General features: G+C 56.0%; 5 protein-coding genes across 60 annotated transcripts in view; 4 read left to right on the top strand and 1 right to left on the bottom strand.

Annotated features, from left to right (window-relative positions):
• Positions 1–4,106, top strand: part of PLEKHA6 (pleckstrin homology domain containing A6) — a 44,547-nt gene extending 40,441 nt beyond the window's left edge. For 34 of the 38 annotated variants that reach the window (XM_085527153.1, XM_085527150.1, XM_015884945.3 and 31 more), the window contains 7 exons: positions 131–240; positions 484–666; positions 818–982; positions 1,196–1,329; positions 1,408–1,550; positions 2,131–2,254; positions 2,600–4,106. In XM_085527153.1, the coding sequence (XP_085383279.1) occupies positions 131–240; positions 484–666; positions 818–982; positions 1,196–1,329; positions 1,408–1,550; positions 2,131–2,246 (851 nt within the window). In that variant the 3' untranslated portion in view covers positions 2,247–2,254; positions 2,600–4,106. The remainder of the gene's footprint in view (positions 1–130; positions 241–483; positions 667–817; positions 983–1,195; positions 1,330–1,407; positions 1,551–2,130; positions 2,255–2,599) is intronic. The other 4 variants (XM_085527151.1, XM_085527160.1, XM_085527171.1 and 1 more) reach the window with 1 other exon arrangement.
• An 827-nt stretch (positions 4,107–4,933) lies between these two features.
• GOLT1A (golgi transport 1A) lies at positions 4,934–6,371 on the top strand. 3 transcript variants are annotated; one of them, XM_085527179.1, is made up of 5 exons: positions 4,934–4,992; positions 5,445–5,536; positions 5,694–5,804; positions 5,887–5,950; positions 6,121–6,371. In XM_085527179.1, the coding sequence occupies exons 1-5, from the start codon at positions 4,968–4,970 to the stop codon at positions 6,138–6,140; spliced, it is 312 nt and encodes a 103-aa protein (XP_085383305.1). In that variant the 5' UTR covers positions 4,934–4,967; the 3' UTR covers positions 6,141–6,371. The 3 variants fall into 3 exon arrangements, with proteins under 3 accessions (XP_085383305.1, XP_085383304.1, XP_015740368.1); XM_085527178.1 differs by having other exon boundaries at positions 5,667–5,804; XM_015884882.3 differs by having other exon boundaries at positions 5,626–5,804.
• A 2,931-nt stretch (positions 6,372–9,302) lies between these two features.
• REN (renin) lies at positions 9,303–13,536 on the top strand. 2 transcript variants are annotated; one of them, XM_085527411.1, is made up of 9 exons: positions 9,303–9,525; positions 10,024–10,177; positions 10,295–10,418; positions 10,577–10,695; positions 10,826–11,061; positions 11,654–11,776; positions 12,263–12,407; positions 12,490–12,588; positions 12,901–13,536. In XM_085527411.1, the coding sequence occupies exons 1-9, from the start codon at positions 9,425–9,427 to the stop codon at positions 13,060–13,062; spliced, it is 1,263 nt and encodes a 420-aa protein (XP_085383537.1). In that variant the 5' UTR covers positions 9,303–9,424; the 3' UTR covers positions 13,063–13,536. The 2 variants fall into 2 exon arrangements, with proteins under 2 accessions (XP_085383537.1, XP_085383536.1); XM_085527410.1 differs by lacking the exons at positions 11,654–11,776; positions 12,263–12,407; positions 12,490–12,588; positions 12,901–13,536 and adding an exon at positions 11,379–11,489 and having other exon boundaries at positions 10,826–11,022.
• A 1,836-nt stretch (positions 13,537–15,372) lies between these two features.
• Positions 15,373–22,804, top strand: ETNK2 (ethanolamine kinase 2). Of its 3 annotated transcripts, none has more exons than XM_015884892.3 (8): positions 15,373–15,679; positions 18,648–18,907; positions 19,306–19,443; positions 20,438–20,580; positions 20,664–20,747; positions 21,096–21,271; positions 21,438–21,511; positions 21,628–22,804. In XM_015884892.3, the coding sequence occupies exons 1-8, from the start codon at positions 15,398–15,400 to the stop codon at positions 21,698–21,700; spliced, it is 1,230 nt and encodes a 409-aa protein (XP_015740378.1). In that variant the 5' UTR covers positions 15,373–15,397; the 3' UTR covers positions 21,701–22,804. The 3 variants fall into 3 exon arrangements, 2 of the variants coding, with proteins under 2 accessions (XP_015740378.1, XP_085383533.1); XR_014938831.1 differs by having other exon boundaries at positions 15,376–15,679; positions 19,306–19,429; XM_085527407.1 differs by having other exon boundaries at positions 15,429–15,679; positions 18,607–18,907.
• Positions 22,805–23,169: 365 nt separating this feature from the next.
• Positions 23,170–27,924, bottom strand: part of SOX13 (SRY-box transcription factor 13) — a 29,769-nt gene continuing 25,014 nt past the window's right edge. For all 14 annotated transcript variants that reach the window (XM_015884885.3, XM_085527368.1, XM_015884884.3 and 11 more), the window contains 7 exons: positions 27,815–27,897; positions 27,551–27,710; positions 27,243–27,352; positions 27,070–27,166; positions 26,844–26,987; positions 24,696–24,912; positions 23,170–24,611 (listed from right to left, as the gene is read on the bottom strand). In XM_015884885.3, the coding sequence (XP_015740371.2) occupies positions 24,335–24,611; positions 24,696–24,912; positions 26,844–26,987; positions 27,070–27,166; positions 27,243–27,352; positions 27,551–27,710; positions 27,815–27,897 (1,088 nt within the window). In that variant the 3' untranslated portion in view covers positions 23,170–24,334. The remainder of the gene's footprint in view (positions 24,612–24,695; positions 24,913–26,843; positions 26,988–27,069; positions 27,167–27,242; positions 27,353–27,550; positions 27,711–27,814; positions 27,898–27,924) is intronic.

Genomic DNA, 27,924 nt, shown 5'->3' with positions numbered 1-27,924 from the left:
CTCCAACAGACTCACTGAGCCAAGGGGAGCATTTGTACATATTGGAGCTCTCTGTCAGCTCTTTGCATGGTCAGGATGCTGCTTTGTGTTCCCAGAGGGGCTCAGCTGGATGTTTTGCTTTGTCCTGCAGTGGGTATTGTGCCGCCACGAACCAAATCCCCAACAGAAGAGGAGGTGGTGCCCACAACTGGGATGCTGAGGAGGAGCACCAGCGGCATGGCCAACGGGCTGGGCTCCCGGGTAGGGGCTGCAGCAGGGTGGGCAGTGCCAAGGGCTGGGCTGGCAGCTGGGGGCTCAGCAGTGCCATCTGTAGAGGAGGGGGTGAACGCATTGTTGTGTCTCGGCATCTGGTTAGGAGACACCCAACAGTTTGGGTGTCCCAGGAGAAGGCTGAGCGCAGCAACCCTTTGCAGAGCGATGCAGCACAAGTGGATGGGGTTGGATCTTGGGGGGGATGTAACAATGGGCCTGGGTTCTCCCCAGGAGAGGCCGAAGAGCGCTGTGTTTGCCAATGAGACAAAGGTGAAGATGAGTGTGGAGGAGCAGATTGACCGCATGAAACGCCACCAGAGCGGCTCCATGAAGGAGAAGAGGCGCAGCCTGCAGCTGCCTGGAAGCCAACAGCCTGACACCCCCGGCACAAAGGCACCCGCATCCTATAAAGTGGTGAGTCCCTGCACCCACAGTGCAGGGCACAAAGCAGGATTGGCTTTGTGGGGTGGGCTGAGGGTCTCAAAGGAGCAGAAGGGGCACTCTAGGCTGTGGCAGGGAACTGTTTGCTGGATATGGGGGCTCAATAAAGCTGGGGTCCCCGTAGGTGCGTCGACACCGCAGCATCCATGAGGTGGACATCTCTGACCTGGAGGCAGCACTGCGCTCTGATGAACCAGGCAAAGTTCACGAGACACCCCGAGAGGAGATCGCCCGGCTACGCAAAATGGAGCTGGAGCCACAGCACTACGATGTGGACATCAACAAGGAGGTGAGGACGGGAGCTCCATGGGGTTGTGGGCATGGGGTATTCCCAGTGCTGGAAGGTCAATCCAACCCCTGAATTATGTGGGGCCCTGGAGATGGAGTGAGTGCTGCATCCATGCCAGTGTAATGGGAGCTGGGGGTGGTTGTGCGGGGAATGTGTTTGCTGGGGAGGGGATGAGTCCCAGGTGAGCGGTGCTCAGCTCAGCCCTGCACCCAGCTATCCACACCGGACAAAGTCCTCATCCCCGAGCGATACATCGAGCTGGAGCCTGACACGCCACTCAGCCCTGAAGAGATGAAGGAGAAGCAAAAGAAAGTGGAAAGGATAAAAACCCTCATTGCCAAGTCCAGGTGAGGTGCAGCACCCGCAGCGTGCGCCCCATCCCCAGCACCCCTGTGCATCCTGCTGAGCCAGCACTGCCCCCGCAGCCTGCAGAACGTCATCCCACTGGGTGAGGGTGAAGTGGATGCTCCCCAGGACCCTGAAACTCAGCTGCAGGAGCAAGAGAAGAGGATAGAGATCTCATGTGCTCTGGCTGCTGAGGCATCCCGCCGGGGCCGCATGCTATCAGGTAAGGCATAGAGGAACATAGAGGGTCCAGGGTGTGCACCCGCTGCCTGCCAGCCCTGCAGGAGAGGGACTGCAGGTACCAGATGGGCAGGAGGAATTGCTGCAATGTGGAACAAGCAGATTCAGTGAGTAGTTGATGGACCAGACAGGCAGCAAAGGAACAGGGGCTGTGTACACGGAGAGCATCCTGCATTGCTGTAAGGCAGCACCGTGCAGCAGCCAAGCCAGGTGATGCCAGCAGCTGCCAGGGCAGCAGCACAGAGCGATGCAGGATGGAATGCTCACCATCAAAAGCTGCCTACACCACATCCAAGGGAATGAACCCAACGTGGAGTGCTCAGGGATGGGCAAGGACTGACCATGCCCAGTGGTGGCACACAGTGCCCACAGCCTTGTCCAGGAGGAGCCCTGGGGGAGCTCACGTGTGCGTGCTGCAGCCGGGCTGTGGCTGCTTGCCCTGCTTCCTCCCTTCCTTCCTCTTGGTTTCCTTCCCCCTTTAACCTGCCCGCTGTGCCGCCGCCTCCCCCCTTGCTGCCCTCAGCTTGTGTTCTTCATGCCCTTCTCCCATTTCTTGTTTCCAGCTCAATGCGCTACCCCAAGCCCTCCCACCTCCCCAGCCTCCCTGACTCCACCGACCAACCCCCTCTCGTCTGAACCATCCCGGGTCGCCGACTGCAGCCATTTTATGCGTGTCTGAGCCATGAAGTAAGAACCTTTTCTCTTGTACTTCATCCCATCTTCTCCACCCAGGGATGGGCGGGGGGTGCCACTCCCCCCTGGTGTCTTTTCCACCCAACCTCCGTCCATCACTGCTTGCTCCAGCTAACACCTCCGAGCCACGTCAGCCCCATCTCCTCCTATGGAACAAGTGCAGTGTCCTCTGTGGTGTGGGATACAGCCAGGGACCCCAATGTAGGCAATGGGGCTGAGCAAGCTGCTGCCCCCCACGAGGTGTTGTCCCCCAGGAGGTGCTGGGTATGGGGTTGAGACTGTGGAGTTTTAATCCAGGTTGCTCATCTGTAGCACTCAGCTCTGCTCCTGTCCTTCCAGCTCAAGCCCTGGCAGCCGCCGGTGCCATCAAGTTCCATGGGGCCACGTTCTAGTGCAGAACAACATGAGCCCTGGCTCAACACCAACCCTCTCTGCGCCATCGTTTTTGGTTCTCCTGGACCCCCTCCCTCCTTCCCATCGATGGCATCACCCCGGGATGGATGAGCAAGAAGGTGGAACCCCGACGCTCTGCCCCATCCTGGGAGAGCCGTGCAGGTGCCACAAGGACTGGGGACACTGAGCTTCAACCTGGCACTGGGACACAGCTGTGTTGTCCTGGGTGCATGGAGGGACACGTGCAGCTGGAACAGGAGTGCAGCATCCCTCAGCTCTCCGTGCACTGGTCACACAAAGGAGACCGTCTCCACCATGGATGGTGCATTCTCCATGTGCATCTTTGCTCCTGGCTGTGCCCTGAATGCTTTCAGCTCTTTGCTGGAGGGAGGTGCCAGCCCCATCGTGGCTGTACTGGGAACAGGGAGCACAGAGAGGGGACACATTGGGACACAGATGTCCCAGAGGCTGGGATGGTGAGGGCTGCCCAGCATAGAGCCATGGGCATGGAGCAGCAGGTCAGACAGGGACAGGGGATGTGGGGAAGGAGCAGAGAAGCGAAGCAAAGCCAATGGGCTGAGCAACAATCTGCAGGATGGATGGGGATGGTGACAAGGAGGGGACCGGGCTGGAGCCGTGAATGCATCCAGGTGGTAGCAATGCTTTACTCATGGCCACCTCTGTCACAGCCCAGGTGGCCCAGCAGGAATTCCATGGGGCTGCCCACATCCAGCACTATCTGGGCAGCCCTCTGTGCTGGAGGGAGGGTTCCTTCTCCAACAGCCCCGGGGATGGATGTGGAAACAGGAGGGGGCACCTCAGCTGCGCAGCATGGACTGGATCCCTCTGGTCTCACCACAGAGCTTCGCCATTGCACTCCAACCACATCAGCTTGGTCGTTTCTCCTATCTCAAGCCAACCCTTTAGTTCATGTTATTTTCGCTTTCCAGAGGGAAAAACGCTGCCTGAAAACACAGCACTGTATGTGTGTATATGTGGGAGGGGGGGGGGATGAGTGATGTCCCCATGGCTGGATCCTGATGTGTGCCCCCTCTGCATCCCCATCCCCCCCTGACTCTTAGCAATACTCATAGGATCCCAAGCCCCTCCCGCAACCCCCTTAGCTCATAAAGCTGGTCCTTTATTTTGCTATTACATGCCTTAATATATGTTTTATGGAGAATTATACATTTATTATTATATATATATATATATGGGATGGTGTTTTTTTTTCTCTTCTGGGAGGTGGTTTAGTGCTGATCTCTCTGCAGGGCTGTCGGCACAAAAGGAAGCAGATTCTTTGCCAATTTATCAGAAAATTAAAAGAAAAAGCAAATAAAAAAAGACCCTATTTAAAAATAAAAACCCCAATATATATATATACACATCTATTTTTTTCTGCTTTTATGAAAAGCAAATTTATTTAAAAATAAAATATATATATATATATATATATATGCGTGTGTGTAAAGAGATTGTGAGGTAGGAGATGCCTTTATTTCCCCAGCTGGGGGGGGTGAGTAGGGCAAAGCCCTTTGTGTTGGGGTGGGGGGGTTTGGCTGGGGGGCAATGGGTCTCTCTTATGGCTGTAGGAGATGGGGTCGGCCTTCAGTGTCCTCATCCCACAGCAGCAGTGCAATGGAATGGGTCATTGGGGGCTTTTTGGTTTTACCTTTGTTGGGTTTTGATTTTTCCTTAAAGGAAATAACAAATTAAAACAACAGCAGAAAGAAAAAAAGGGGCAAATAAACACCCAAAACCCGACCCAAATGTTTTGATGCTGGGTTTTGATTTGGGTTATTGCTTTTCATACAGCAGCAAATTGTAACAGAGAGATGAGCTGGCAATGGGATTAAATCTATTAATGCACTGTTGGGGGGGGGGGGGGGGAAGGAAGGGGTTATTTTGTTTTTTGGGGTGGTTTTGGGGTGGGTTTTTGGTTTTTTTGCTAGTGTTAGAGAAATAAAAGTATCTCTGAAAGGTGATGGTGGTGGTGTTTGTGCAGAGTTAAAGGTTCTGATGTTGGATTGAAGAGCTGTGGGGCAGATAGGCCAACGCTCAACCTATGTGTTCTCTCCTCTCCTCCTCTTTTGGGTTTCATTTTCCCCTTGGTGTCTCTATTCCCAAGCATCTGCTTTGAAAACGTAGCTGTGGAGTGCACTGGGGGTGGCACAAGCCCCATAGGAAGATCCCCCCGCCGCCCCCCCCCATTAGCTGTGGGGCCGTTAATGATTTGCAGGATGACGTGGGGACTAAAGGGCCTTTCCAAGGGTCACTGCTGGGAAGTGCCCGACACGTGGAGCTGTGGGGCAAAATGGTGACTCTGAGCGACTTCCAGAGTGAGTGGGAGCTGGGGTGGGATGCTCATGGGGTGTGCTGGGGGTGCTGACCCCACAGCAGGGCTGGGGGTAATATGGGGAAAGGAGAGGGGACGAGGGCAAACAGTGTGGTGCTGGTGTTGGGAGCATGAATTGGATGTGATCCATAGGGATTGGCACTGTGGGGTGGGGGGTGTGTAAGGAAGTCAAGCAGGGAGGTATCCGGCCCCTTGTCCCCACCAGAGCATCTCATCAACCCTTTGTGCAACCACCTGGGGTGACTTTCCTGTTTAGTTTACCAGTGATTGATTCTGCATCTCTCAGTCTCCCTGAGGTTTTAGGGTTTACAGCCTCCCCAGAGCTTCAGCATAGGGAGAGAATCACAGGGACATTTATGGGAGGGAATGGGATGAGGTGGGGAGGGGGGGGGCAGAGCAGTGCACCCAAACCTCATTTCAGCCCATCCTCTGCAGGGATCGGTGTGGGGCTGGTTGGTTTTGGCATCTTCTTCATCCTCTTTGGGATGCTCCTGTACTTTGACTCGGTGCTCTTGGCCTTTGGGAATGTGAGTATGGCCCCAGAGGGTGGGGAGCTCTAGAGTAAAGGAGCCATAGGGCAGGGCTGCTCTCACCCCTCCCTGCTGCCTCCTCCCAGATCCTCTTTCTCTCTGGTTTGGTCTTCATCATCGGCTTCAGGAGGACCTTCACCTTCTTCTTCCAAAGGCAGAAGATGAAGGGCAGCAGCTTCTTCCTTGGGGGGGTCCTCATCGTCCTCATGCGGTGGCCGCTCCTGGGCATGTTGCTGGAGGCTTATGGCTTCATCACACTCTTCAGGTCTGCATGGACCCACACAGCCCAATCCATGCCACCAGCATCTACTATGCCAGGCTTAACAGAGCCTTTTGTTTCCGTGCAGGAGCTTTTTCCCTGTGGCTTTTGGCTTTTTGGGCTCGCTGGTGAATATCCCTATTCTGAACAAGGTGAGTGGGGCACTGGGCATCCCACCTCGGGGGTTGCTGTCCTTGGGGGATAGAAATTGCTGGCATTGCTGTATTAAAGCAGCATTGTGGGCATGCAGGAGGAGGTCAGCAAGGTCTCCCTGCTGCTCCTGGAGTATTGTGCTGCTAATCAGGAACGGTTCCTCTTGTAGCTCTTGGAGAAACTGGGTGACAGCAGCTCCGTAGTGTGACCATGGGATGGATAATGTCATGGGACATCACGAGTGGTCCCTCATTCCTGCTGGGGGTTGGAGATGACTGTGCTGCAGGGATGGTGCCTCACAGGCTGTGCCAGGCAGGCTTTGTAATTATTATTATTATTATTGTTATTATTATTGTTGCTGTTGTTGTTGTTGTCATTCCCTCATGTGAGCTGGATTTAATTGTAAAAACTGAGACAATACTGAGACTGTGATCCTTTTCTGGGGCTTGGAGCCTACACCTAAGCCACAAAGAAGCATCATGGCCATGGCTGGAGGTGACATGGAGACCTTCCCATGGCCATGGCTGGGGGTGACATGGAGACCTTCCCATGGCCATGGCTGGGGGTGACATGGAGACCTTCCCATGGCCATGGCTGGGGGTGACATGGAGAACTTCCCATGGCCATGGCTGAAGGTGGCATGGGGACATCCCCAGTGGCTGCAGTTGCCTTCCCACGCACCCAGCAGGACCAAGCAGAGCCCAGGGAGCAGAGGGAGAGGGCAGGGGAGGTTAGGAAAACACCCATTAAACCACATTAACGTTTCATGACCTGATCGGAGGAGAGTAAATTACCCCTTTGAAATCCAGTGACCACGAAAAAGCAAACGACATCCAAGGTTATGAATTAATTGGGGTATTGGGGTGGGAGGGGGAGCTGATGCACTTGTAGGGCAGCACATGGACATGGGGCCGCTGTCTGAGCACTCACTTTTCCCACAGCCCTATTTCCCATGGGATGCAGGGCTGGGTGTAGTGATGGCAGCACAGTGGGGCTGGTGTGGGGGCAGCTCTATGGGCAGGGGACAGGAACTGCTCTGCTGGGATGCAGAACAATCTCTATCCAGGAAAGAACAGGTTGGGTAACCCCACAGCTCTGCAGTCAGAACAATGAGCTCAATGGATACGAACCAGGATTCTACGGGCACTTGGGAAGCTGGATGCAAGCAATGAGTTTAATTAAACCAGGGCAATCACATCAAAGCTGGTCCCTGTGCTGATACCTTTCTTAAATAGCAGGAATTAATTAACGAGTTCGAGTTAAACATGTTCCCTCCTGATTGGAGCATGGCCTGAGTGTGCTGGTGGTACTAACAGGATCTGCAGCAGGTGGGAGCAGATTTGGGAGCAGCTCAGCTGATATGGGGTGGTGTTTCCTCTGCTACACCTGGGGTCCCAAAGCCCTTTAGCAGGGATGAAGCATGGCAGCCTCTAGAGGTTGGGGTTCTTCTACTGCTGCTTTTGGGGCTGTGCTTATGGGATGTTGCTGCCTGGAAGGGGATGTATGTAGTGTGAGTGTCTCTTCTCTCATTGAATCCCCTTCTCTGTGGTCTGCTGGTGTGAGCTTGGAGGAAGGCAGAAGTGGGACTGATCCTGCAGGCATCATTTCCTATGGCAAAGCACTGGGGTTTGGAGCTGGGCAGCTGCTTGGTGGGCTTGGCCACTGTGCAGGTGATTGGGACCCACAGCATCCCTGGTGTGTGGTTGTGATGCTGTGTCTGCTTGCTGGTGTCCATCACAGAAGCAAGGGAATCAAATTGGGGGGGAGTCTCAACTCTGCCTGACATCCTCCCATCCCCAGACTGCAATAACAGGTTGGGTTGATGTGAGCAAAGCTCACAGGCACAGGTAAATCTAGGTAACCCATGACACCAGGTCTTTCTATCACTGCTCCCGTGTACCAGCTGCTTGTCCTATTGGTGGTGGAAAATGCCCCATGGGGTTTTTCCTTGCTTGGAGGGAGGTTCCATGCACTGAGGAGCATCCTTGAGGTCCTGTGGATATGCTCTTCCTGATTACAGCAGAGATGGAAACCCCAGAGCCCCACACCCTGGGTTCACCCTCCCCTGGATGACTCGACCCCTTTGGAAGTGATGTTGTACCCCAAAGTTCCTCCTCTGGGGACTTATGAGCACTTGGGATGCCTGGAAAGGGGATTTATGCCTGGTGGCTCCTTGCCAGGGGTTAGGATGCTGCCTCCTGACCCCACAAGGCTGCCCCTGGTGACGCAGCCCTGGAGCCTGGCATGGGAAAAGACGTCAGGGCTGGGGAGAAATGGGGCCATGGCTGATGAGGTGCCCATCGGGTTAAGCCCTCCCCTGGCTCCAAATACCAAGACCGAAAGCCCTGAGGAGACTGGGGTGGAGGAGGCTGTGAAGACCCATGTTTGGAGGTGAGGTGGGGAGGGGGGGGGGGTGCCTCCTTGTGTCCCCCACATCTGTGTCCCCAGGTGAGGGTGCCAGCAGTGCCCTGAGCAAATCCTGGCACCAGTGTGTTTGTGTAGCTGAGGGCTTCGAGGAAGGGGCAAATGTGTCATCAGGTTTGTTCTGAGAACATTTTTATTGCTGCTGCAGTCATTTCCCACTGAGGTTCCTTGGGTCCTGAGGTCAAATGCTGGGCTTGGAGCCATGGGGCTCAATCCAGCAGCCATCCCCCATGCACCAGAGCTGGATGCTGAGCAAGGAACAGCAACATCAAGTGCTGGGATCCAGCAGCCCACCTTGTGTGAAGGAGTCCCCTGCTGCTGCAGTTATTGAGCAGTTCATCTTGCTGTCTGCATCACCGGTGTGTCCCCACCCTGTGCTGGTTGGGCACCATGAGCTGTTCTGCAGTGATCACATTGTGTTTGGCCAGGCTGCAACTGCTCAGACAACTGCAATGAGTTCAGCACAAGTCTCTGCTCCCTCACTGGTGTCAGAATACAAGGGGAAGGGGGGGCTTTTCCCCTTTGCAGTGCTCAGAGCAGCCCCCATAGGGGCAGCAGCATTGGTAGGTTCATGGCCAGTGTCTGCATGACCAAGTGGGGGCTGTAGTTGTCATTCCCAGCCCCATAGGAAATCCCTATTCCTCCATTCCCCCCTTTCTCTGCTCTTTAGCAGCATAGATGGACCAGACCTAAGCCTCCAACCCATGTGTCCCCACCACTGTCTATTTCTCTTGCCTGATGGCAGCATCTGGCCCATGCCTTTCATGCATCGTACTGTTGGTGCTCAGGGCTGACGCATAGCAATGCTATCAACTGCAAAGAATGGAGGTTATCAGCTCCCAGCTATTCAGAGCTGCCCTTACTAGCCCTGATATCTGGCTGTGCCCACCTACAATCATGCTGCCCTCCATCGTGGGCAGCCCAGAACTCCCTCAGCCAACTGGGAGGAGAAACCCATGGGAAGGCAGAAACTCAGCCTATAAAGCAGCCTCCCCTTTGGCATGAGGAGAAGTGGCTGGTGAAGGAGGAGACCACGTTGGGAGCACGAGATGCTGGCAGGAGGCAGCAGGAGGGTGCAGCAGTGTCTGCTCATCGTGGCTGTTGCATGGAGTGCCGACTTCTTCCACTCACCAGCCCTGGCTTTGCAGAGGTAGAGTTGTTGCTAAAGGAGCACCGTGTGCTGGGATTTACCATCTCCTTGTTTGTTTGGGGGGGTTGTTTGTTTGTTTTTTGGCATTAAGGACCACAGAGCTCTCCTCTCTGCTCCTCCAGACCTGCTGAGAAACACCTTCCTTCCTCTCTCCGGCTCTAAGCACACCTCACCCTCCTTGCTTCTCTTCCCCTCTGAGCACTGCATGGCATTGCAGCACCTCTCTCTCCATTCCAACCTTCCGAAGCCAGCACGACTCCTTCCACTTGCAAAAGCAACGAGCTGAGCCTCAGGCTGAATTCAGCACAGCATGAACCTCCCGGTGTGTGTTGGGTACCCCCGCAGCAGGGTGCCCCCTTCCCATATCCGCGCATCCCTCTGCTGGGCTGGGACCCAGCGGGCAACTGCTGCCACCTAGAGCCCGGATCTCCCAGAGCCGGGAGTTGTGGTCTTTTGGGGGTGCCCCCCACCCCTGCATCCCCCTCCTCTTCCCCATAGGATCGCGTTGAGGAGGATGCCCTCCATCCGGCAGACCCTAAAGGAGATGGGTATGAAGGTGTCCGACGTGTACCCAGAGCTGCGGCAGAGGAGCTGGGGGGCGGGCGGCCCCCGAAACGGAACAGCTCCCACCCTCCTCACCAACTACCTGGATGTGAGCCCCCTCCCCACGCACGGGGGTTTGTTGCCCCCCGTTCTCCTTCACCTCTCAGGTCCTGTCAGCCTGGAGGACCCACCCCGAGTCATTCTGCTGGTTCTATGCTCCTTCCAGACGCAGTATTATGGCGAGATCAGCATCGGAACCCCCCCACAGACCTTCAAGGTGGTCTTTGACACGGGCTCAGCCAACCTGTGGGTGCCGTCCTGCAAGTGCTCCCCACTCTACAGCGCCTGCAGTGAGTGCTGGGGGTGGGAGGGGACACTCTCCATCCTCACCCTTTGGTTTTCCAGTGGATGTGGACAAATCCATTCTTCTCAAGGGATGCTCAGGGATCTTGCTGGCCCTGCTACCCCTTCCCTTGCTGTTTCTGATGCCTTTCTGCCTCTTCTCCAGTATCCCACAGCCGCTATGACTCCTCCAAGTCACGGACATACATAGCCAATGGTACAGGCTTTGCCATCCGCTATGGGACAGGCAGCGTCAAAGGCTTCCTCAGCCAGGATGTGGTCATGGTGAGGGCACACCCTGATTTTTGGAGCATCCCTTATCCCTTATAAGTACAACCATTAACCCAAAAATATGGGAGCTCTGCTGGGTTTTGCCCCCCCCATCTCCATGCAGAGACACTTGTGCCCTCCCCAGGTATCGGACATCCCCATCATCCAGGTCTTTGCTGAGGCCACGGTGCTGCCTGCATTTCCCTTCATCTTTGCCAGGTTTGATGGGGTCCTGGGCATGGGCTACCCCAGTCAGGCCATTGATGGCATCACCCCCGTCTTCGACCGGATCCTCTCCCAGCAGATCCTCAAGGAGGATGTGTTCTCTGTCTACTACAGCCGGTGGGTCTCGGGATGGGGAGGATATTGCTTTGCAGGGCTGTGGGATTGCAGCCTCAGAGTGCTGGAGCTACAGCTTGGGGCTTTGAAGAAGCCATGGCTGGGGCTGTGGAACTCAGGCTGGGCCAAGGGTGCCTGAAGGAGCCGGGCTAAATGAAGCAGCACAGGAGGCAGATGCATGCCTAAGTAGAGACTGTAGCTCTTTATCCCATCTAAAGATGGATTCTTTAATAATGAATGAGTCCCAAGGATGCTAGCTGCCACCACAGCCTGGTCAGGTTGCTGCTTGAGTGCCCTTGGCACTCTGGGGTGCAGCCACCAACAGACCACAGGCTCACAGAGCATCTCTCTCTTTACAGAGCTTCAAAGTAAGAAGATGAAAAGCATGAGCCCTCTGGAGGCAGCACCCACTGACAGCATCACAGACCCCATTGCTGGTTCCTATAAGCTCCAGCCTTGCACTGAGCTCTGCCCTCACCTGCCCTACTCCTCACCCTTGAAGTCTCACATCCCCTACACTAACTCAGGGTTTCTCCTGCTTTGCTACTGCTCACCAGGCTGACAGCACTGCATGCTCCCTGCCCCAGAAACCCCAAGCAAAGGAGGGTCGCCCCATTGTGCTTTGCAACCCTAGGAATGCTCCTCTGAAGCCTGGTGGGGAAATCATTCTGGGGGGCACCGACCCAGCCTACTACACCGGGGACTTCCACTACCTGAGCATCAGCAGGAATGGGTACTGGCAGATCAACATGAAGGGGTGAGGATATGGGGTACATAACCTAAATACTGCCCTGAGCACACAAAGGTGGGCTTGGGAGGATGGGGCTGTGGGCTGCTTTCTGCTCTCAGAGGGAGAGGGAGTGGGGTTGGTTCCTCCAGCACAGAGCTGCACCACGATGATGCTCATCTCACAGTGCTGGGGAATGCAGAGGGGGAGGAACTGTGGGCTGATTCCACTTGGAAGCTGAGGTAGAAGAATTTAACCCCTGTCAGCCTGCAGGAGCAGCGTGAGATGCTGAAACAATTCTGCTTTGTTTAGCTTAATAAATAGCAATAATACCACCAACAACAATAAAAGATACACGATGAAGCCTTGCTTTCACATCTGAGGAAATTGAAGGGAGTGATCCCAAGGGATTTTGTGTGCTGGAGGCACTGGGATCAGCACATGTTCTGCACAGCTGCTGCTTCTGAGCTGTGATAACCATGAGAGCTCAGGGTCCCCCTCTATCCTCTGTCCCAGGGTGTCTGTAGGGGCTGAAACGTTGTTCTGCAAGGAGGGCTGCTCAGTGGCCATTGACACCGGAGCATCCTACATCACTGGCCCAGCTGGCCCTGTGTCTGTGCTGATGAAAGCCATTGGAGCAGCAGAGATGACTGAAGGAGAGGTGAGAAAAGCCTGGCTTCATCCCCACACTCTCCCCAGCCCATCCCAGGGCTCAGTGTTGCCTCCTCCTCCTCCTCCTGCAGTACGTGGTTGACTGTGAGAAGGTCCCTCAGCTGCCCAACATCTCCTTCCACCTGGGTGGGAAGGTGTACACACTTGGTGGCTCAGCCTACATCCTCCGGGTAAGTTGTGTCTCTGTATGAGGGTGGGATGCTGGTGGGGATGCAGTTCTCCTGGAGCATCCCTAAGAGCAGTCACAGAGTGATGCTGCCTGTTGTTTCCCCACACCTTCATGTACAGCAGAGGTGTCCAGGTGAGCCAGAGCATCAACCTACTGCTGCTTCCTTGGGTTGGGGATATATGGGGCCAACAGAGCTGGGCTCTTTGTGTATCCCTTTGTGGTAGAAGGGAAATCGATGCCAAGCACAGGGCATGCACTGAGCTGGACATCTCCCTCCTTCCATCTCTGCCATAGAGTCTGTTCCTCTCTGCAGCAAACCCAGTACGGGGAGGACATCTGCGTGGTGGCTTTCACAGGGCTGGACATCCCTCCCCCTGCTGGACCCCTCTGGATCCTGGGTGCCAGTTTCATCGGGCATTACTACACTAAATTCGACCGTCGCAACAACCGTATCGGCTTCGCCACCGCCCGCTGACCGCCGGGGGGTGCTGGGAGCCAGCTGAGGGGGTGAACGATTCAACACACACAAACGAGAGCAGAGCTTCCTTAAAGCACAGCCACCTCCTCTCTGCACTGAAGCAACTGCAAAGCCTCGTGTTCTCCCACTCCAAAACCCCCGCTCTGCTTCCCGAGAGCCTCTGATATCATGGGGTGAGGGTGGGAGGGGGGAGAGCAGAGCCTGGGAGCATCGTATGGAGGAATCAAAGTGGGATCCTGCAGCTGGAGCTGCACCTCGGGGGGGCTTTGCAGAGTGATGTGAATTGCTGCTGGCTGGGGCAGAGGAGCTTGCAGGTTGCAGACCCTGCGGAGTGATGTTTGGTTGCTGTTCTTGTTCTCAGATGGGAGGAAAATGAATCGGTATCATCAGGCTGCTTCCAGTGATGGTTCTTACAGCTGGTGTTAACCCTGCCCCTCTCTGTAATTTAATATTAAACGTCCCCAGAGCAGCAGGAAGTTGAGTGTTCTGAGGGGGAAAAGAGGAAAAGTTCTGTTCTGGGAACTGGGGAACGAGTGTTGTCTGCTGGGATCCACCACAGCAGCTGCTATGGGGTGGGCAGCACTGCAGGCTGCTCTTCCCCTTCGTGTTGAAGAGCTGAGAACCACCAGCTGCAAATCTGAGCCCTTCCCAAAGCAGAGCAGTTGGCAGAGCTCTCATCCCATCCTTGTTGTGGGCTCAGGCACTGAGCACAGTGATAAGCTGCAGGAGCTTCTCCTCCTCACCCCACCACCAGCAATGGCTGCTGCTTTATCAGGGCAGACCCTAAGGATGGCTGGGAGTAATTCCCCTTCCAGCACAGCATGGGATGCTGCCAGCCAGGCTGCAGCCTTGCCAGCCCTCTTTCCTGCAAGGCCCAGGCTCTGAGCAGTGGCCAAGCCGCCAGATTTTGCCCTTGGAAGGGTGTTGGGCAGCATGTAGCCAAGCTTGAGTGTTTAAACCTCTTACCATCAAGCTGCACATCACTGGGATGGGAAAGGCACCCTGGATGTTCCTTGTTGCTTTCCATCCCCTTCTTCAGCACTGTGAGGCAGGGAGAGCAGTGGGAGGGGGCAGAGGGAAGCTGGGGGTGGGAGGGTGGTTCTATACGGGTCAGCTCTGGAGCCCTACAGCCATAGGGAGATGCTTGAAAGCGGTGGGGCTCATCCCAGACAGGATGCATCTTTGGGTCTGGTTCTGCTCCTGTTCAGCACAGTCAGAGCAGCAGGAGAGAAAAACGTTCTAGGTTGCTGCTGGCCCTTCGGTCTGCCCATTAGCACCTCTAATAGCCTGTGCCAGGGCCATTTCCTGGTGCCTGCTGTGCAGAGCTGGCTGCAAGGCACTGCTAACCCGCAACTGCCCCGTATTAACACTTGTGATCGTTACAGGCGAGCAATTAGGCCACGCTCGGCCCAGCAAAGAGGCCGGAGCAATTACAGCCATCCTATTAAATCTGACAGCGCTCTCTCTATATATAGCAACGCAGGGAACTGGTTTATTTTCTTCCCCTTCCTTGAACGATTTTCCCCAAGTCTCCATGGTCCATTTAGTCTGTTGCAGCCGCAGCCAGCTGTAAACTTTGGAGGGGGCATTCTGTGCTCGGAGCAGTTGTTATTTCCTTTGATAATGAACTGAGGCTGCAGTGGTGTCAATGGGGCTGGCAGGTGGGTGCTGCTCTGTCTTTAACCACCCAACCTCTCTGCAGCTCACCTGTAAACCCCAGCTGATGTGAGATGAGTGTGAGCACAGGGAGAACTGGTGGAGATCATAGAATTGGGGGGGGTTTGATTCAGAAGGGACCCAGAAGGATCAGCTTTTGGGTTGGATGGGACCCCACTGGGTGCAGCTCCCGGTGGAGATCATAGAATTACAGAACACATTGATTTGAAAGGGACACAAACAAATCACCCTGTCCAACTTTTAAGCTGGATGAGACCGACTTGAGTCTGACTCACGGCTACACATCACCCAGCCCCCAAACTATAGGATGCCACCCGGTTACCTCGGGGTATAACCTGGGAGGGTGCTGCATCCCCTCCCAACCCCATAACCTCGCTGCAGCAGCCCTGTGTTATCCTCCTTCCCCATCCATTTGAGCCCCGATCCCAAAGCTCAGCCTCACGTCGCTGAGCTTCCCGAATCCCCCCGAGACATCAGCGTTGCCGAGGGGGCTCCGGGATTCATCCCATAGGTTCGCAAAGCGGCGATGCCCGGAGTCGGCGAGCATCGCGTTCGGAGCGTTCCCCGTTGCGGGGCCGGTGCGGGTCCCGCTGACCTCACAATGCGGGCGGGCGCTGGTGCGGGAGGCGGGCGACGGGAGGCGGGCCGGTGACTCATGGCTTCCCAACGACGGGCGGCTCCTCCCCGCGGCCGCCGGCCCCGCGGCAGCCCCCGGCACATGGGCCGAGGGTCGGGGCGATCGGAGCCGGGGATGGCCGGACCGCCCGGCCGATGTCCGGATTGTTGGGAAACGGAACGGGGAGGAGGTGGAAGTCTTGGGGTTCCTGGCGTGCTACAGCTCGGTGTGTTGGTGGATGAAGGGGATGTGCTGCCCGGAGCGCTGCGGTTGATGCGGGAGCTGAGACCCAGCTGGGAGCCGGCCAGGGTGAAGACCAAGGTAAGGGGGGTGCACGGAGGGGGTCCCGTGAGGGCGGCTATAGGATGCACTGCGGGGGATGTAGGGCCTGACGTAGAGGGTATGTCATGCCGATGCCCCGTTCTCTCAGGTGTGCAGAGCTCTCATACAACGAGCCCCCTCCTCTTTCCCCTGCAGGCTTTGGGTACACCATGAGGAGCCACGGAATCCTCATGTAGGATGAGATGCAGATGCAGAAGGTCCCTCAGGGCTGGAGGTTGGGGGTCGTGCTGTCAACCCCCAGCATTAACCCACACTGTATGGCAGTGCCACCAGACGCCACGCATCACAGCTGCAGGGTTCATGTGGGTTAGCAGCAGGTTTGCACTTCTACCAGGTCGCTTCCTTTGCATAGAGTGAGTTGGGATGGGTGCTGACATCCTGCATAGAGCAGGGCTCGCTTATCCCAAGCTGGCACAGAAGTTGCTGGGGCTTTGCAGCCCCTGTCCTCTTCCACACCTATACCCAGGTGTGCAAGGTGTGGGGGGCAGAAAGGAGGTTGTTGGGGGCTTCATTGCCATGGGATGTCATGGGATGGGTATGGAGCAGGCAGGAGGCAGAGCTGGATGCACTCAACCACGCGTACGTGTGCATGCATGTCCTCTGAAGGCACACGCTTCCTGTGTGCCTGGAGTGCCATTAAAAATGTATTAATAGCCAAGTGTAATTAAATACAAGAAGCTGCAGGAAAATACATATGAAAGGGCAGATGGTAAGGGACAGGAAGCTTGGAGTTTGAGTTCCTCAGGCTGCATAGTTGAGAGGGCAGGAAATGTCCCGGGCATTGCACAGCACCTCATACAGCTCTATGGAGCTTATGGGGAGCCTACAGGGAGCAGGTTCTGCTCAGGAATGGAGAGGAGTTTGCATTCAGCAGCAGCTCGTATGTGCTGGGTATGTTTTTAATTTAGAAAAGACCAAAAAAAAAAACCAAAAACAGAATAAAAGAAAACTTAGGAGACATCAAGGGGAAATCCTCTGGTTACGTTTCTCTCTGTGAGAGGTATTGGGATTGGATTGGAGCGGTGCGTGGTTCTCAGCTGGTTCCTATTAATGTTCCTGTTAGCTTCCCTCTGTAGACTGGAGCAGTGCCCGGTTCGGTGTGCAGTGTTGGGGCACAGCTGCCTGCAGGGACTGTGCCAGCCTGTGCCTGCAGCATGGAAAACCCTCCCTGTGCTTGGGACGGGGTGCACAAAATAAGGAGGTCGGGTGCTTGGTCTCATCCCACTGCCAGGCTCCTCAGCCTCATGTACTGCATGTTGTGCTGCTCCTCATCCTTTTGGTTGCTCCCTGGGCAGCTGTATCTCTGTTGCTGGAGTGGTTTTGCAGTGACTCAAGCAGCATGATTACCTCCAAAGGGAAACAGCAGGACTGCAAGGATTTGGGCACAGCGAAGGGCTCTGCTGTCCCTCCCTCCTAGGATTTGTTTTAGCTTAACTTTGGCAGCAAGGTGCTCTGCTGCAACAAGGGCCAGTGCTGCTGTGATGTGTTTGGTGCTCAAAGAGAGCCAGCGTGGGGACATAGGGCTGCAGGAAAGCACAGAGCTGCACCTCATCAGTATGTATGGACAAAGCTTGGGGCTGCTACACAGCACTTACTTTCCCCTTACTTACACATACACCTCCTATGGAGGAGCTGCCCCCAACATGAGCCGTCTCCAAACTCAATGGCCTGGAATTCAAAGGGGATAAAGCTCTGTAATCCCATTAAATCCACTGAAAAGGGCTGATGGGGCCGGGAGGCAGCAAAACAAGGTGCTGCACTGCATGGACCTGGCCTGGAGGCAGCGCTGAGCACCTTGAGGAGGAGCTGCTCACCTGTAGATGTGCACATGCAGCTGGTAGACATCAGCACAGCCCTGCAGTTTGGATTACTGGATAATGCTGGATTACTGGAGCCTGGCAGGGCAAGGAGAGCTGAAATTGTGGTAGGAAGACAGGTTGGTTGGGTGGGAATTGCAGCCTGGTTACATGCAGCATCACCTTGCCCAGCTGTGGGTGTGAGGATGATGGACACCGCAGCCTGTAATGCCCAGCTGTGTAATTCCAGTGCAGAGTTTCCCTCAGCAGGCTGCATAGGGAAGCCCTATATATAGGCACCCCACATAGGAGCGTGAGTTGCTGAGTGAGCTGTCTAAAATTAGCTGTCCCACCCCCGAGCACCGCTGCTCCCTACCACGCACCCTCCCAGCATCATCACACCGGCTCCGTCTCGCCAAACAGCGAGGAGATGAAGGGAGAACACACTGAGGATGGTTCCCCTCCTTGGCTGAGCATCCTGCCCTTGTTATGGGAACCCAAACCCCTTGTAATACCCATAGAGATGGTGCTGCAACCCAGGGAAGGGTGAGGACCCCAGCACAGGATGAGCAGGGCCCACATGTGTGTGGGCAGGCGGCCAAATTGGGGCTCCCAGAGAACAAAACTCTCTTTCCATCTGTGAGGAACCATCAGAGCAATGACATGAGACGTCCCCAGCAGAGACGTCCCTGCCTATCAGCGACTCGTGACCCCCCGGCGGGGAGGGTCAGGAGGAGGAGATGGGGTGGTGGTGTTTGCTCAGCCTTGTTTGCTGTGCCTTTGGTGGTTTGTGCCAAAAGGGCTGGTTGTTTTTGGGACCGGTTCCCAGGGTCGCTGAGATGCTGGCTGTGCTTACAGCACATCTCGCTGCCCCTAAGCAAAGAGGTGAAAAACAGCAGCAGGTTTCCTCCCCCCCTCCCCAGAAACACTCACAGTTTGATGCAGCTGAAGCCTTGTACCCATGCAGAGCCCCAGGCACCCATTCAATCTCATGCCATATCCCACAGGAGCTTTTCATGCCGCTGCATCCCTTTCCCCATTGCCTATAACTGCCAGTGCTGTGTCTGTGCCATGTGGAAGGGGGATCCCAGTGCCCATCCTGCATGGCAGGGACGTGCGGGCATCGCTCTGCCGCCCCTTCTCCCCTGCAGCTCTTCACCGACGGCATCACCAACAAGTTGGTTGCCTGCTACACGGATGAGGACATGGCAGATGCAGTGCTGGTCCGTGTCTATGGCAGAAAGACGGAGCTCTTTGTGGACCGGGAGACAGAGCTGAGGAACTTCCAAGTGCTACGTGCCCATGGCTGTGCCCCCGACCTCTACTGCGCCTTCCAGAATGGGCTCTGCTATGAGTTCCTGCCTGGCATCGCCCTGGGACCCGACCATGTGAGGGACCCCCGCATATTCAGGTGTGTGGGACCCCCCAGTGCTGGGGATATGGGGTGAGGGAGGGAGCAGGGTGAAGTGGGACCATGTTTTCAGCTCTCTTCCTCTCTGCCTTTGGTCCAAACTGGCACCCAGGTGCTCCAGTCCTACCCTTGCCATGCTCAGACCTGGGTGGTGATGGGGTCAGAATCCCCAGTGCTGTGCACTCCAGTGGGGCTGAGTCAGCAGCTGTGATTTTACAGCTATGACTACAGGATCGTGGCTTCTGTCTGAGCTCACCCTGGATAGGTGAATGCTGACTCAGATTCGAGATCCTTCAGAGGCTGGCAAAGAACAGGGAGTTAGCTGGGCTGTGTGTGTGTTTTGGGGCATCTCTGTTGAGCCAGCTCGGACTCTCACTCACACTTCTACTCATTTCCAGGCTGGTGGCCCAGGAGATGGCCCGGGTTCATGCCATCCACGCCAATGGGAGCCTCCCCAAACCCATCCTCTGGCAGAAGCTGCACAAATACCTCGCCCTCGTGAAGACGCACCTCAGCCCAAAGGTACCCAACCCCAGGTAAAGGCAGAGGGATCCCAAAGAGCCAGGCTCTGGCTTGGGCACCCACTGCCCACCCATCTGTAGGTCTTCTTCCTATGGGACATGGGTCCACAGGTAAAGCCTCTGTTGGAGTCTGGGCTTCCTGAGCAGGGGCTTGGGGAGTGCTGGGCACATGTGGTTCCTCTGTGAGCAAGGTTTTACAAGCCCCTCATAGCTTGGGGTGTTCATAGGATGGAGGTACCCTCAGCTGCCTGCTGCAGGAGCTCTGTGCTATGGCTGCCCAGAAGTTGGGCAGGGTCTGACCTGATCCATAGACACCCATGTGCTGTGATAACCCTCCTCCTCCCTGTGAATTTTGCCTGTGATTTATGCCATCACTAGAATAAAATGGAGCCCAAAGCTCTTCTTACAGCGGGATCTGAGCAGCAGGGTTCTGCTAGCACTGCTGGAGGGGATGCTGGCAGCCCAGCTCTATTTCAAAGCACTTTATCCCATTGCTGAGGGGGCGATGCCATGCTGGGAGCCTGGGTTCATGTCAGGTGAGTGAGGGCACATCAGTTCTGTGGAAGGATGCAGGCAGCCCCCAGAGGTGGCAGAGGTGAACAAACCCAAAATCAGGCAAATAATTAACCAGGTCCCTTGGATGGGATTGCAGGGCTGTTCTTTACCCAACTCTGCACCTTACATGAAGCCAATTTGGTAATTATTAACGTGCTCCATTCTTGGAACTGCAGCTGCAGAGGTTACAGTGTGTGGGGCCTGGAGGACTCAAAGAATTCCCATCACCTTTGGGTCAGTCTTAGAGATGAAGGGAATGGATGAGGTTGTGCTAGGTGCCCTGGGGGACCACGCAGGATGTACCTGAGCTGAGCTTCCCTACCAATCCCTGCTCTGTGTCACTAATGAACTCGTTTATAACACGCACAAAGGGAAGCAGGAGCAACGCTTTCCCTCTGCCCCTATGGGAGGTTCCCTGTGAGCAGAAGTGATTCTGCCCCCTCCCCTTCCCCAGCCTCCACCAGGATGTGCCCAGCCTGGAGATGCTGGAACATGAGCTGGCCTGGATGAAGGATACACTCTCACAGCTGGGCTCCCCCGTCGTGCTGTGCCACAATGACCTGCTCTGCAAGAACATCATCTACAACAGAGAGCAAGGTCAGTGACAGCAGCAGAGGGGTCACTTTGTTCCCCCCCCCTCCCTGGTGCTGATGGCTCCAGCCCATTGCTTTCCTTTGCAGAGCACGTCCGCTTCATCGACTATGAGTACACTGGCTACAACTACCAGGCTTTCGACATTGGGAACCACTTCAATGAGTTTGCAGGTGAGCTCTGAAGCTCTCCCTGGGTTGGAGCAGCTCCCCACTATCCACTTGTCCTCGAGGGATGAAGGAGGGAGCTGCATCTCTTAAGCCACAATGGGAAATGGCCACAGATCTTTGGGTGATGTGCAGAGCAGCATCTCTGCTTGCCTTGATCCACTGGTTGAGGTGTGAAGCCTGCAAGAACTCAGCTCTATTAACCACGTGGCTGCCTCAAATCAGAGGGCTCAACTCCTCTATGCAAGCCCAGAGGTGCAGTAGTTTCACTCACATGGGGAGAACACCTTGGCTACATCCATATGCCCTGGAAGATAGATCCTATGGCCACCACTAACCCCTCTCCTCTTGCAGGTGTGAAGGAGGTGGACTACCGCCTGTACCCCAGCAAGGAGACCCAGCTGCAGTGGCTGCGCTCCTACCTGCAGGCCTACAAGCAGCTCACCCAGGGGGGACAAGGAGGCACCGGGGTCACTGTGTCTGAGAAGGAGCTGGAAGCTCTTTACGTGCAAGTGAACAAGTTTTCTTTGGTGAGTGATGGAGGTGGGAAGGATCCAACTTGTCCCCACGTTCTGCTTTTCATTCACGGGGTTCAGGTGCAGTTGGGTGAGGGTTGGGGGCTGCCCCACAGAGAGCACCTTATAGAAACCCACACCTGGGCTGTGCTGCTTCTGATCCCTATTCTGTCTGTTGCAGGCGTCCCATTTCCTTTGGGCATGCTGGGGTCTGATCCAGGATAAATACTCTACCATAGACTTTAACTTCTTAAGGTGAGTCCATGCTGAGCTCTGCAGAGCTGAGAGGACCAATGTCTGAGCGCTCCATACTGGAGATATCCCAAGACCCAAGCTGGGTCCATGTCTCATGTCTGTCCCTCTTTTGGCAGATATGCAAAGCTAAGGTTTAGGCAGTACTTCAAGATGAAGCCAGTGGTCACAGCCCTGCAGATCTCCAAATAGCAGCTCTGGCCCATGGGACCCTGAGTTATTTTGTCCTTGCTGCATCCACAGCCCTGGCACCTCCCTCGCCCCCTCCCCACCCAGGGGTGAGGGCAGGTCCCAATGGTGGGAAGGGGGAAGAAGAACTTTGCCCCAGCCACCGATTAAAGGAGACCCTGGACATACCCAAGACTGGACCATGAGATCCTCAAGAGGACCACGGAGAGGTCCCTGCCTACACAAGGACACCTCACCATCGCCTTACAGCAAGCCTGGCTCAGCCCCACTGCCTGGCAGCCCTGTGTCTTGCTGGTATTGCTGCTGCTGGGCCTGGCACTGGGAGGAAATGGGACCCCTCATCCATGCATTCAGGAGCACTGAGCACTGCTGGGATGCTTTAGCTGCCCTGTGCTCACGCTGTGCCTGTCAGCTTCACTGTCCCCTCTGCCCTGCCTGCTCAGTGCTCTTGACCCCGAGAACCACCCTTTATAGGTCTGTATTCACCCCAGAGCTGGGGCTATATCTGAGCATGGGACACTTTTCCAAGCAGGATGGGTGCTGCTGCCATGGCACTGCAAGACACCGAAGGCAGCATCCTCAGCAGTGCTTCAAGCACTGTTCTGTGCTCAGCTTCAGGCTGCACCTCCCCATGGCCCCATCAGCTTCACCTGCAGCATCCCACAGTGCAGCAGGGGGGGGCTCTCAGCTCTATAACCCCCTATATCCCCCGTATGGGGGAGCTCAGTGCAGCCACAGGTCCAGAGAGTGGCACCCCCATTGGTGCAGCTCTGGAGGCCCACATGGGGATGCCCTGGCAGAAGGTGGATGGAGCCAACCTGTCCCAACAAGTGGGTACAGCTTTGTCCCCAATTGGTATTTGGCTGCTGTCCCCTCTGCAAGGATGGGCCCATCCCACCGAGCACTGCCCAGCTCATGACAGTGGTGGTGCATCAGGTGGGGGCTGGGGGACATGGTCACTTGCCTTGGTTGCTTGGCAGATGCAATGGGAAAAAGCACCTGCCCCCTCAGCCAGGGCACAGGAACCTAAACCCAGCAAAAACCTGCGACTTTTGTTGCATCTGGTGGTTGTTTTGGTGCACAATAAAAGCTGCTGGTAGCTGGAAATTGGGGGCTAATGGATCTGTGGTGCCTGGTGCAGGACTTGGGCTGGTGCAGGAGTTGAGGGGGGGTTCCTCATCACAGGGTGTGTTGCTGTTGTTCCCTCCCACCTCTCCAGCAGTGCAGTGTCCCTGCTTCAGGCAGGGCAGCATGGAGCATTTGGCTCAAGGAGGCAACAGGAGGAGGAGGCTGAGCCCCAGAAGTGGGGATGAGACAGGTGAGAAGGGGAAAGGGAGGAGAGGGCAGAGGAAAGAGCAATGGAACAGCACAGAGAAAGCATCGTATGGAGCAGGAAAACAGGTGGGAAGGGGGAAGGAAGCTCCCAGATCTGGATCCCAAGCCCCTGGGGTTGGCCAGACCCAGCCCTGAGCTGAGCTCCAAAACATCATCTTTATTGTGCCAAGGGGTGGAGAGGGCAGTTTGTAAACAAGTATGTGAAATATACAGGTTAAGTTACTCGTCGTCTTATTAACAAAATAAAGCTCTATCTATATTTACAGTCTTTAAAAAAAAAAAAAGAGAAAAGAGAAGAAGAGCTGCCCCTTTGATATTCACGGCCACATCCAGCCCCCAGCCTGAGCTGTGCCATGGGGGGAATAAATAAAGCACTGAGAACAGGGGAAAAGAGAGAGGGGGGTGGGCAAAGAGAAAGGACCCCCACTGGCTGCTGTGGCCCTGGATTGTGGGGGAGCAGTGGTGTTGCTGCAGCCCGTAGCAGGGATGTGATGCATGCAACAAGGCTGTGCCTGGCTGCTGCCACACGGCGGTGCATGTGCTCTACACTGCGCCTGGTGCTGCATGCACAGCCACCGCTGCACCCGCATGCAAACCCTGTGCTGGGTGCACGGGTGCTGAGCAGAGCCAGGTATTATTTCTTTTTTTCCTCCTTTTAAATTGCTGCCATCTTTTCCTCTCTTCCCCCCCTCCCCATGCCACAATGCATGGGGTGAAGCCTGCGCTCACAGAGCTGCGGTGCAAAGGAGGGATGCGTGGACCCAGAGCAATGCTGTGCACTGGGGCTGCCTGAGGGCTGGGGCTCAGCCAGGGAACAGCACCCACTTTATTTACAAAGTGGGACAGAGCGTCGGGAGCATAAAGGGCTCCTCAGTGCCCTTGGCTTGCATTCGGGTCAGGCAAGAGCTAAAAAAGGCTCCATAAGAATTCACTGACAGGCTGAGAAGGGGAATGGTGGTGGGGTGGGGAGGGCTGGGCTGAGCAGAGCTTATGGGTGTCCCCATAGCTGGGGGGTGGCAGGTGGCATAAGTAGGGAGTAGAGGGCTGGAGGTTCTCCCATGTCCCAATCCCTTCAGGTCCTTACTGGGGGCTGCAGTGTCCCCAAGCCATCAGCTCTGGACCAAGCTGCAGAGCCCCATTCCCTTACAGCAGCAGTGGCACCACCACGTACCCAAATCCCCCCCATCACCCACCACCACTCATCCCTGCAGCCACTGGGTCTTTGCCTGAATCACATCCCATCCCATTGGGGGTCACCAGCGCCTGGTGCCAGCCAGCCCCGCTGCCCCCCACCCTGGCCCCTCAGTCTGTCAGCACCACCAGCTCTCCATCGCTCTTCTCCTCTCCCTCCGAGTCCTCCTCCTCGCTGTAACGATACATCTCACCATCCGCCACCGAGTGCCCATCGTCCCCACCGCCATCACCTTCCTTCAGGCTACGAGCGCTGACGATGACGGGCATGCTGGGGTCCACACCGCGGGGCAGGTAGTGCTCCATCAACGGGGACGGCAGCTGCATGCCCACCGGCCGTGGGTACAGCACATCCGAGGAGCTGGGGGGCAGCTGGCTGCCCTGGGGACTGCGGGATAAGGGATGGGATGCTATGAGCGGGATGGGAGCGGGGCGAGCCCCTCGCTGCCCCCAGGGCATCCCTCTGTTTTACCCTATCAAATAGCCCTGCCGGGCGTCCTGCCGCCGGTTCCTCATCAGTGCTTTGTATTCCCCAACACGCAGCCGTTTCCCCTCCACGATGCACGTGCGTTTGGGTCTGGGTTTGTACTTATAGTCAGGGTACTTCTCCAGGTGCTGCCGGCTCAGCCGGGCTTGCTCCTCGTAGTAAGGCTGCTTCTCCTGGTTCGACATCGACTTCCAGCGGGAGCCTGGGCACAGAGGAGGCCATGGGGTGTGTTTATCCCCTGCCGTGCTGAAGCTTTCCCCATGGAGATCTGTGTGCATGATCCCATGGCAAGAGGGGGATTCATGCTCACGGGGGCTGGATTTAGATGGTCTTTAAGATTCCTTCTAACCCAAGTCATTCTGTGGTTCTGGGAATGCTGCCCTATGCACACTACACTGGAATGTGCAGTAGTGGGATGCATCCCTGGACCGTGGGGCCTTCAAGTGAGATAGGAGCCAGGGCTGGGCTGGTGGCACCCCTGGGATCCCTGCCATGCATGGTCCCCAGCCCTGACCTTCTGGGGCACCTCTCCCAGTGGGTGCTGTGGCTGCAATAGAGTGACTTGGATTCCCCCATTGGCTGACCTGCACTGTCATCTCCACCTGCACCCGAGGCAGGAGGGGAAAGCTGAGCACAGCACAAGGCTGCTGGCTGGGGAGAGGGATGGGAACAGGGGCTGCATCCAGACCCATGTCTGGGTATGGGGAGTGATGGTCGCACTGGAGGGATCGCATGATTGCACCATGGAGTGGGTCTGGGATGGCTCAGCCCAAGAGAAGGTGCAGGGGATGTAACTGCAGCTTCCACTGCTTAAAGGGCATATGGGGAAGAGCGAGCCCAGCTCTCCACATAGGTGCAATTTAAGGACAAGAGGCAGCAGATGAAAGGCAAATTACAGCTGGGCACTAGGAAACAATTCATCCTGCTGGGAGTGGGGCAGCCCTGGGAAAAAGTCCATGAGGGGTGTGGGATCTTCACCCTTGGAGATGCTCAGAACCAACATACAGCCTTGAGCATCCTCATCTGATGACGATGCCAGCAGCACTTCTGGCTTTAGACCTCTAGAGTCCCTATTCCCATTCCCTAAACCCTCCCTTGGGTCTCCATCCCCTAGAGCACATCTCCCTCCCTGCACCACCAGTTGGTTATTCTGGGTAAGCCAAGGCACGGAGCCATACACATCCCACATCCTCCCTCTGGCTCAGCCCTTCGTGCTGCCTGAGCCCCACATTCTCAGCAGCAGCCATTCAGGGAAGCACAGAGCAACCAAAACCCCCAGCCTCAAGTGAGCACCGGTCCCAGCCTGCTCAGCTGCAGGTTAAATTTGCCCCAGTGAGCAACAAGCAGCTCTGGCTCCCCAGGCAGAACTGCGCCAGCTATTTAAAGCCACGGACATCAAGTATGACAGCAACCAGAACACCACACACGTCCGGCTCCTGGACCCCTCTCCGACCCCCAGTGGTTATGAGCAGATCCTGCCTGCGTGCTCTTTTCAAAGGGAAAAGCCCAGCAATTGTTTCGCTTCTTTTTTAAACAGAGCGGAGCTGCTAAAACGAGGTGGAGGTGGAGCAAAGTGTGTGAGCCTTCGGATGGGCTACTGGGAGACCGCATCAATTGCTTTTAATAGCTGGGGTGAAATAGGCTGCCCCAGGGCTGGGGTGACAGCAAGATGCTGGTGGGGGGCTGGGGGAGAGGGCTAGAGGATGCTGCCAGGCAATTGAGGATGGTGTAAAATCATATTGCTGGGATACAGCAGCATGGGGCACATAGAGCATTGGGGGGGAGAGGGGGGCCAGGGGTGGTGAGTAGAGTTGCTCTTGGTGGAAGATAGCAATGAAACAGTGCTCTGAACCCTGGCAAAGGGGGATAATTTACCCCAAAGGTCCCTGCTCAAAAGGATGTCCATGGCCACTCAGCAGTGGGTCCATGTCCACCCTCACCCTGAGCATGCAGTGTGCCCCTGCTGCTGCTTCAGCCTCTGGTTCCTCTTTGCACACCTTTGTCAATCTGATATCACGGCCCCATTGCTGCGCCCCCCCAGTGCTGTGGATTTCCCTCTCCATTCCATCCCACACCACAGCTGGGATCCCCCCACCCATACACAGCAAGGAAGGGTGGACGCGGAGCACTCACCCAAGATCTTGCTGATACTGGAGTTGTGCATATCTGGGAACGCCTGCAATATCTTCCTCCTCTCATCCTTCGCCCACACCATGAAGGCATTCATGGGCCGTTTGATGTGGTTGTTGTTCCTGGACTCGGGGAAATGCCGTGTTCCTATGAGGGGAACCCAAATGCTGGGTCAGAGCAGGAGGAATAGCAATGTGGCACTGCCCCATGGCACCCGCTGTCCCCATACCATCCATCTCACAGCTCAGCAGAGCCTCATCCAGGCGGTGTGTGGGTGTCTCCTCCATCCGCTCCTTCACAGGGGAAGCATCGATGCCAACGTGGTCCTGCAGGAAGCGTGGATGGAGTCATCGTGGGGTGCAGGGATGGAGGGGGATGGGGGATGGTCTGGGTTGGGCTCACCTTGCGGTAGGGATGGGTCAGAGCTCCCTCCATGGCACCACTGTGGCCGTGCAGCAGCTGCCGTGCATCCTGAATGGCTTTGGTGATGGCATCACCCTCACCTAAGAATCCTGGTGGGAAAACCAGCCCGGGGTTACCCATCAGTACCCCAAAACTACATAGTGCCTATCCCCCAACCCAGCAAAAAATGGGGCACCCAGAGAAACCCAACAAGGTGGGACTCCATGGAGCAGAGCAGTCTGCTGCCTCTTGGAGGTGTTGTGGGGAGGTTTTAGGACCCTCCATGGATGGAGGTGATGGGAACCCACCCAAAGGCAGGTTGGACGGGCTGCTCTGCAGGTCTCGCATGGCCCCATGGCTCGGTGTGAGGGACTGGCAGCTGCTCATCTTCAGACTGGGTGAGCTGGAGGCACTGGGGAGCTCGGAGCCTTTGGGTTTGGCCGTCAAGTTCAGCGGCTGTGAGGTCTCCTAAGGTAGAGAGAAGGCAGGGAGTGATGTGCAGCCACTGGCACACCCCAGGTGCAGGGGTACAGTGAGTGCATTGGGGCTGTAGAGGCACTTTGAGGCCATACCTGCATCTGGAGGTGGCCGGAGCCACTGGGTCTCTTTAGCGTGGGAGGAGGAGGGCTGTGCAGCAGCTGCACGGGGTAATCCACTGCAGGGAACAGAGGAAGTATTGGGG

The sequence above is a fragment of the Coturnix japonica genome, chromosome 38 (assembly GCF_054131305.1).
Source record: "Coturnix japonica strain WE chromosome 38, WE-NBRP24, whole genome shotgun sequence".
NCBI classification, from domain to species: Eukaryota; Metazoa; Chordata; class Aves; order Galliformes; family Phasianidae; genus Coturnix; species Coturnix japonica.
Note: the sequence above shows the minus strand (reverse complement) of the source record. Positions and strands in the feature narration are given on the sequence as shown.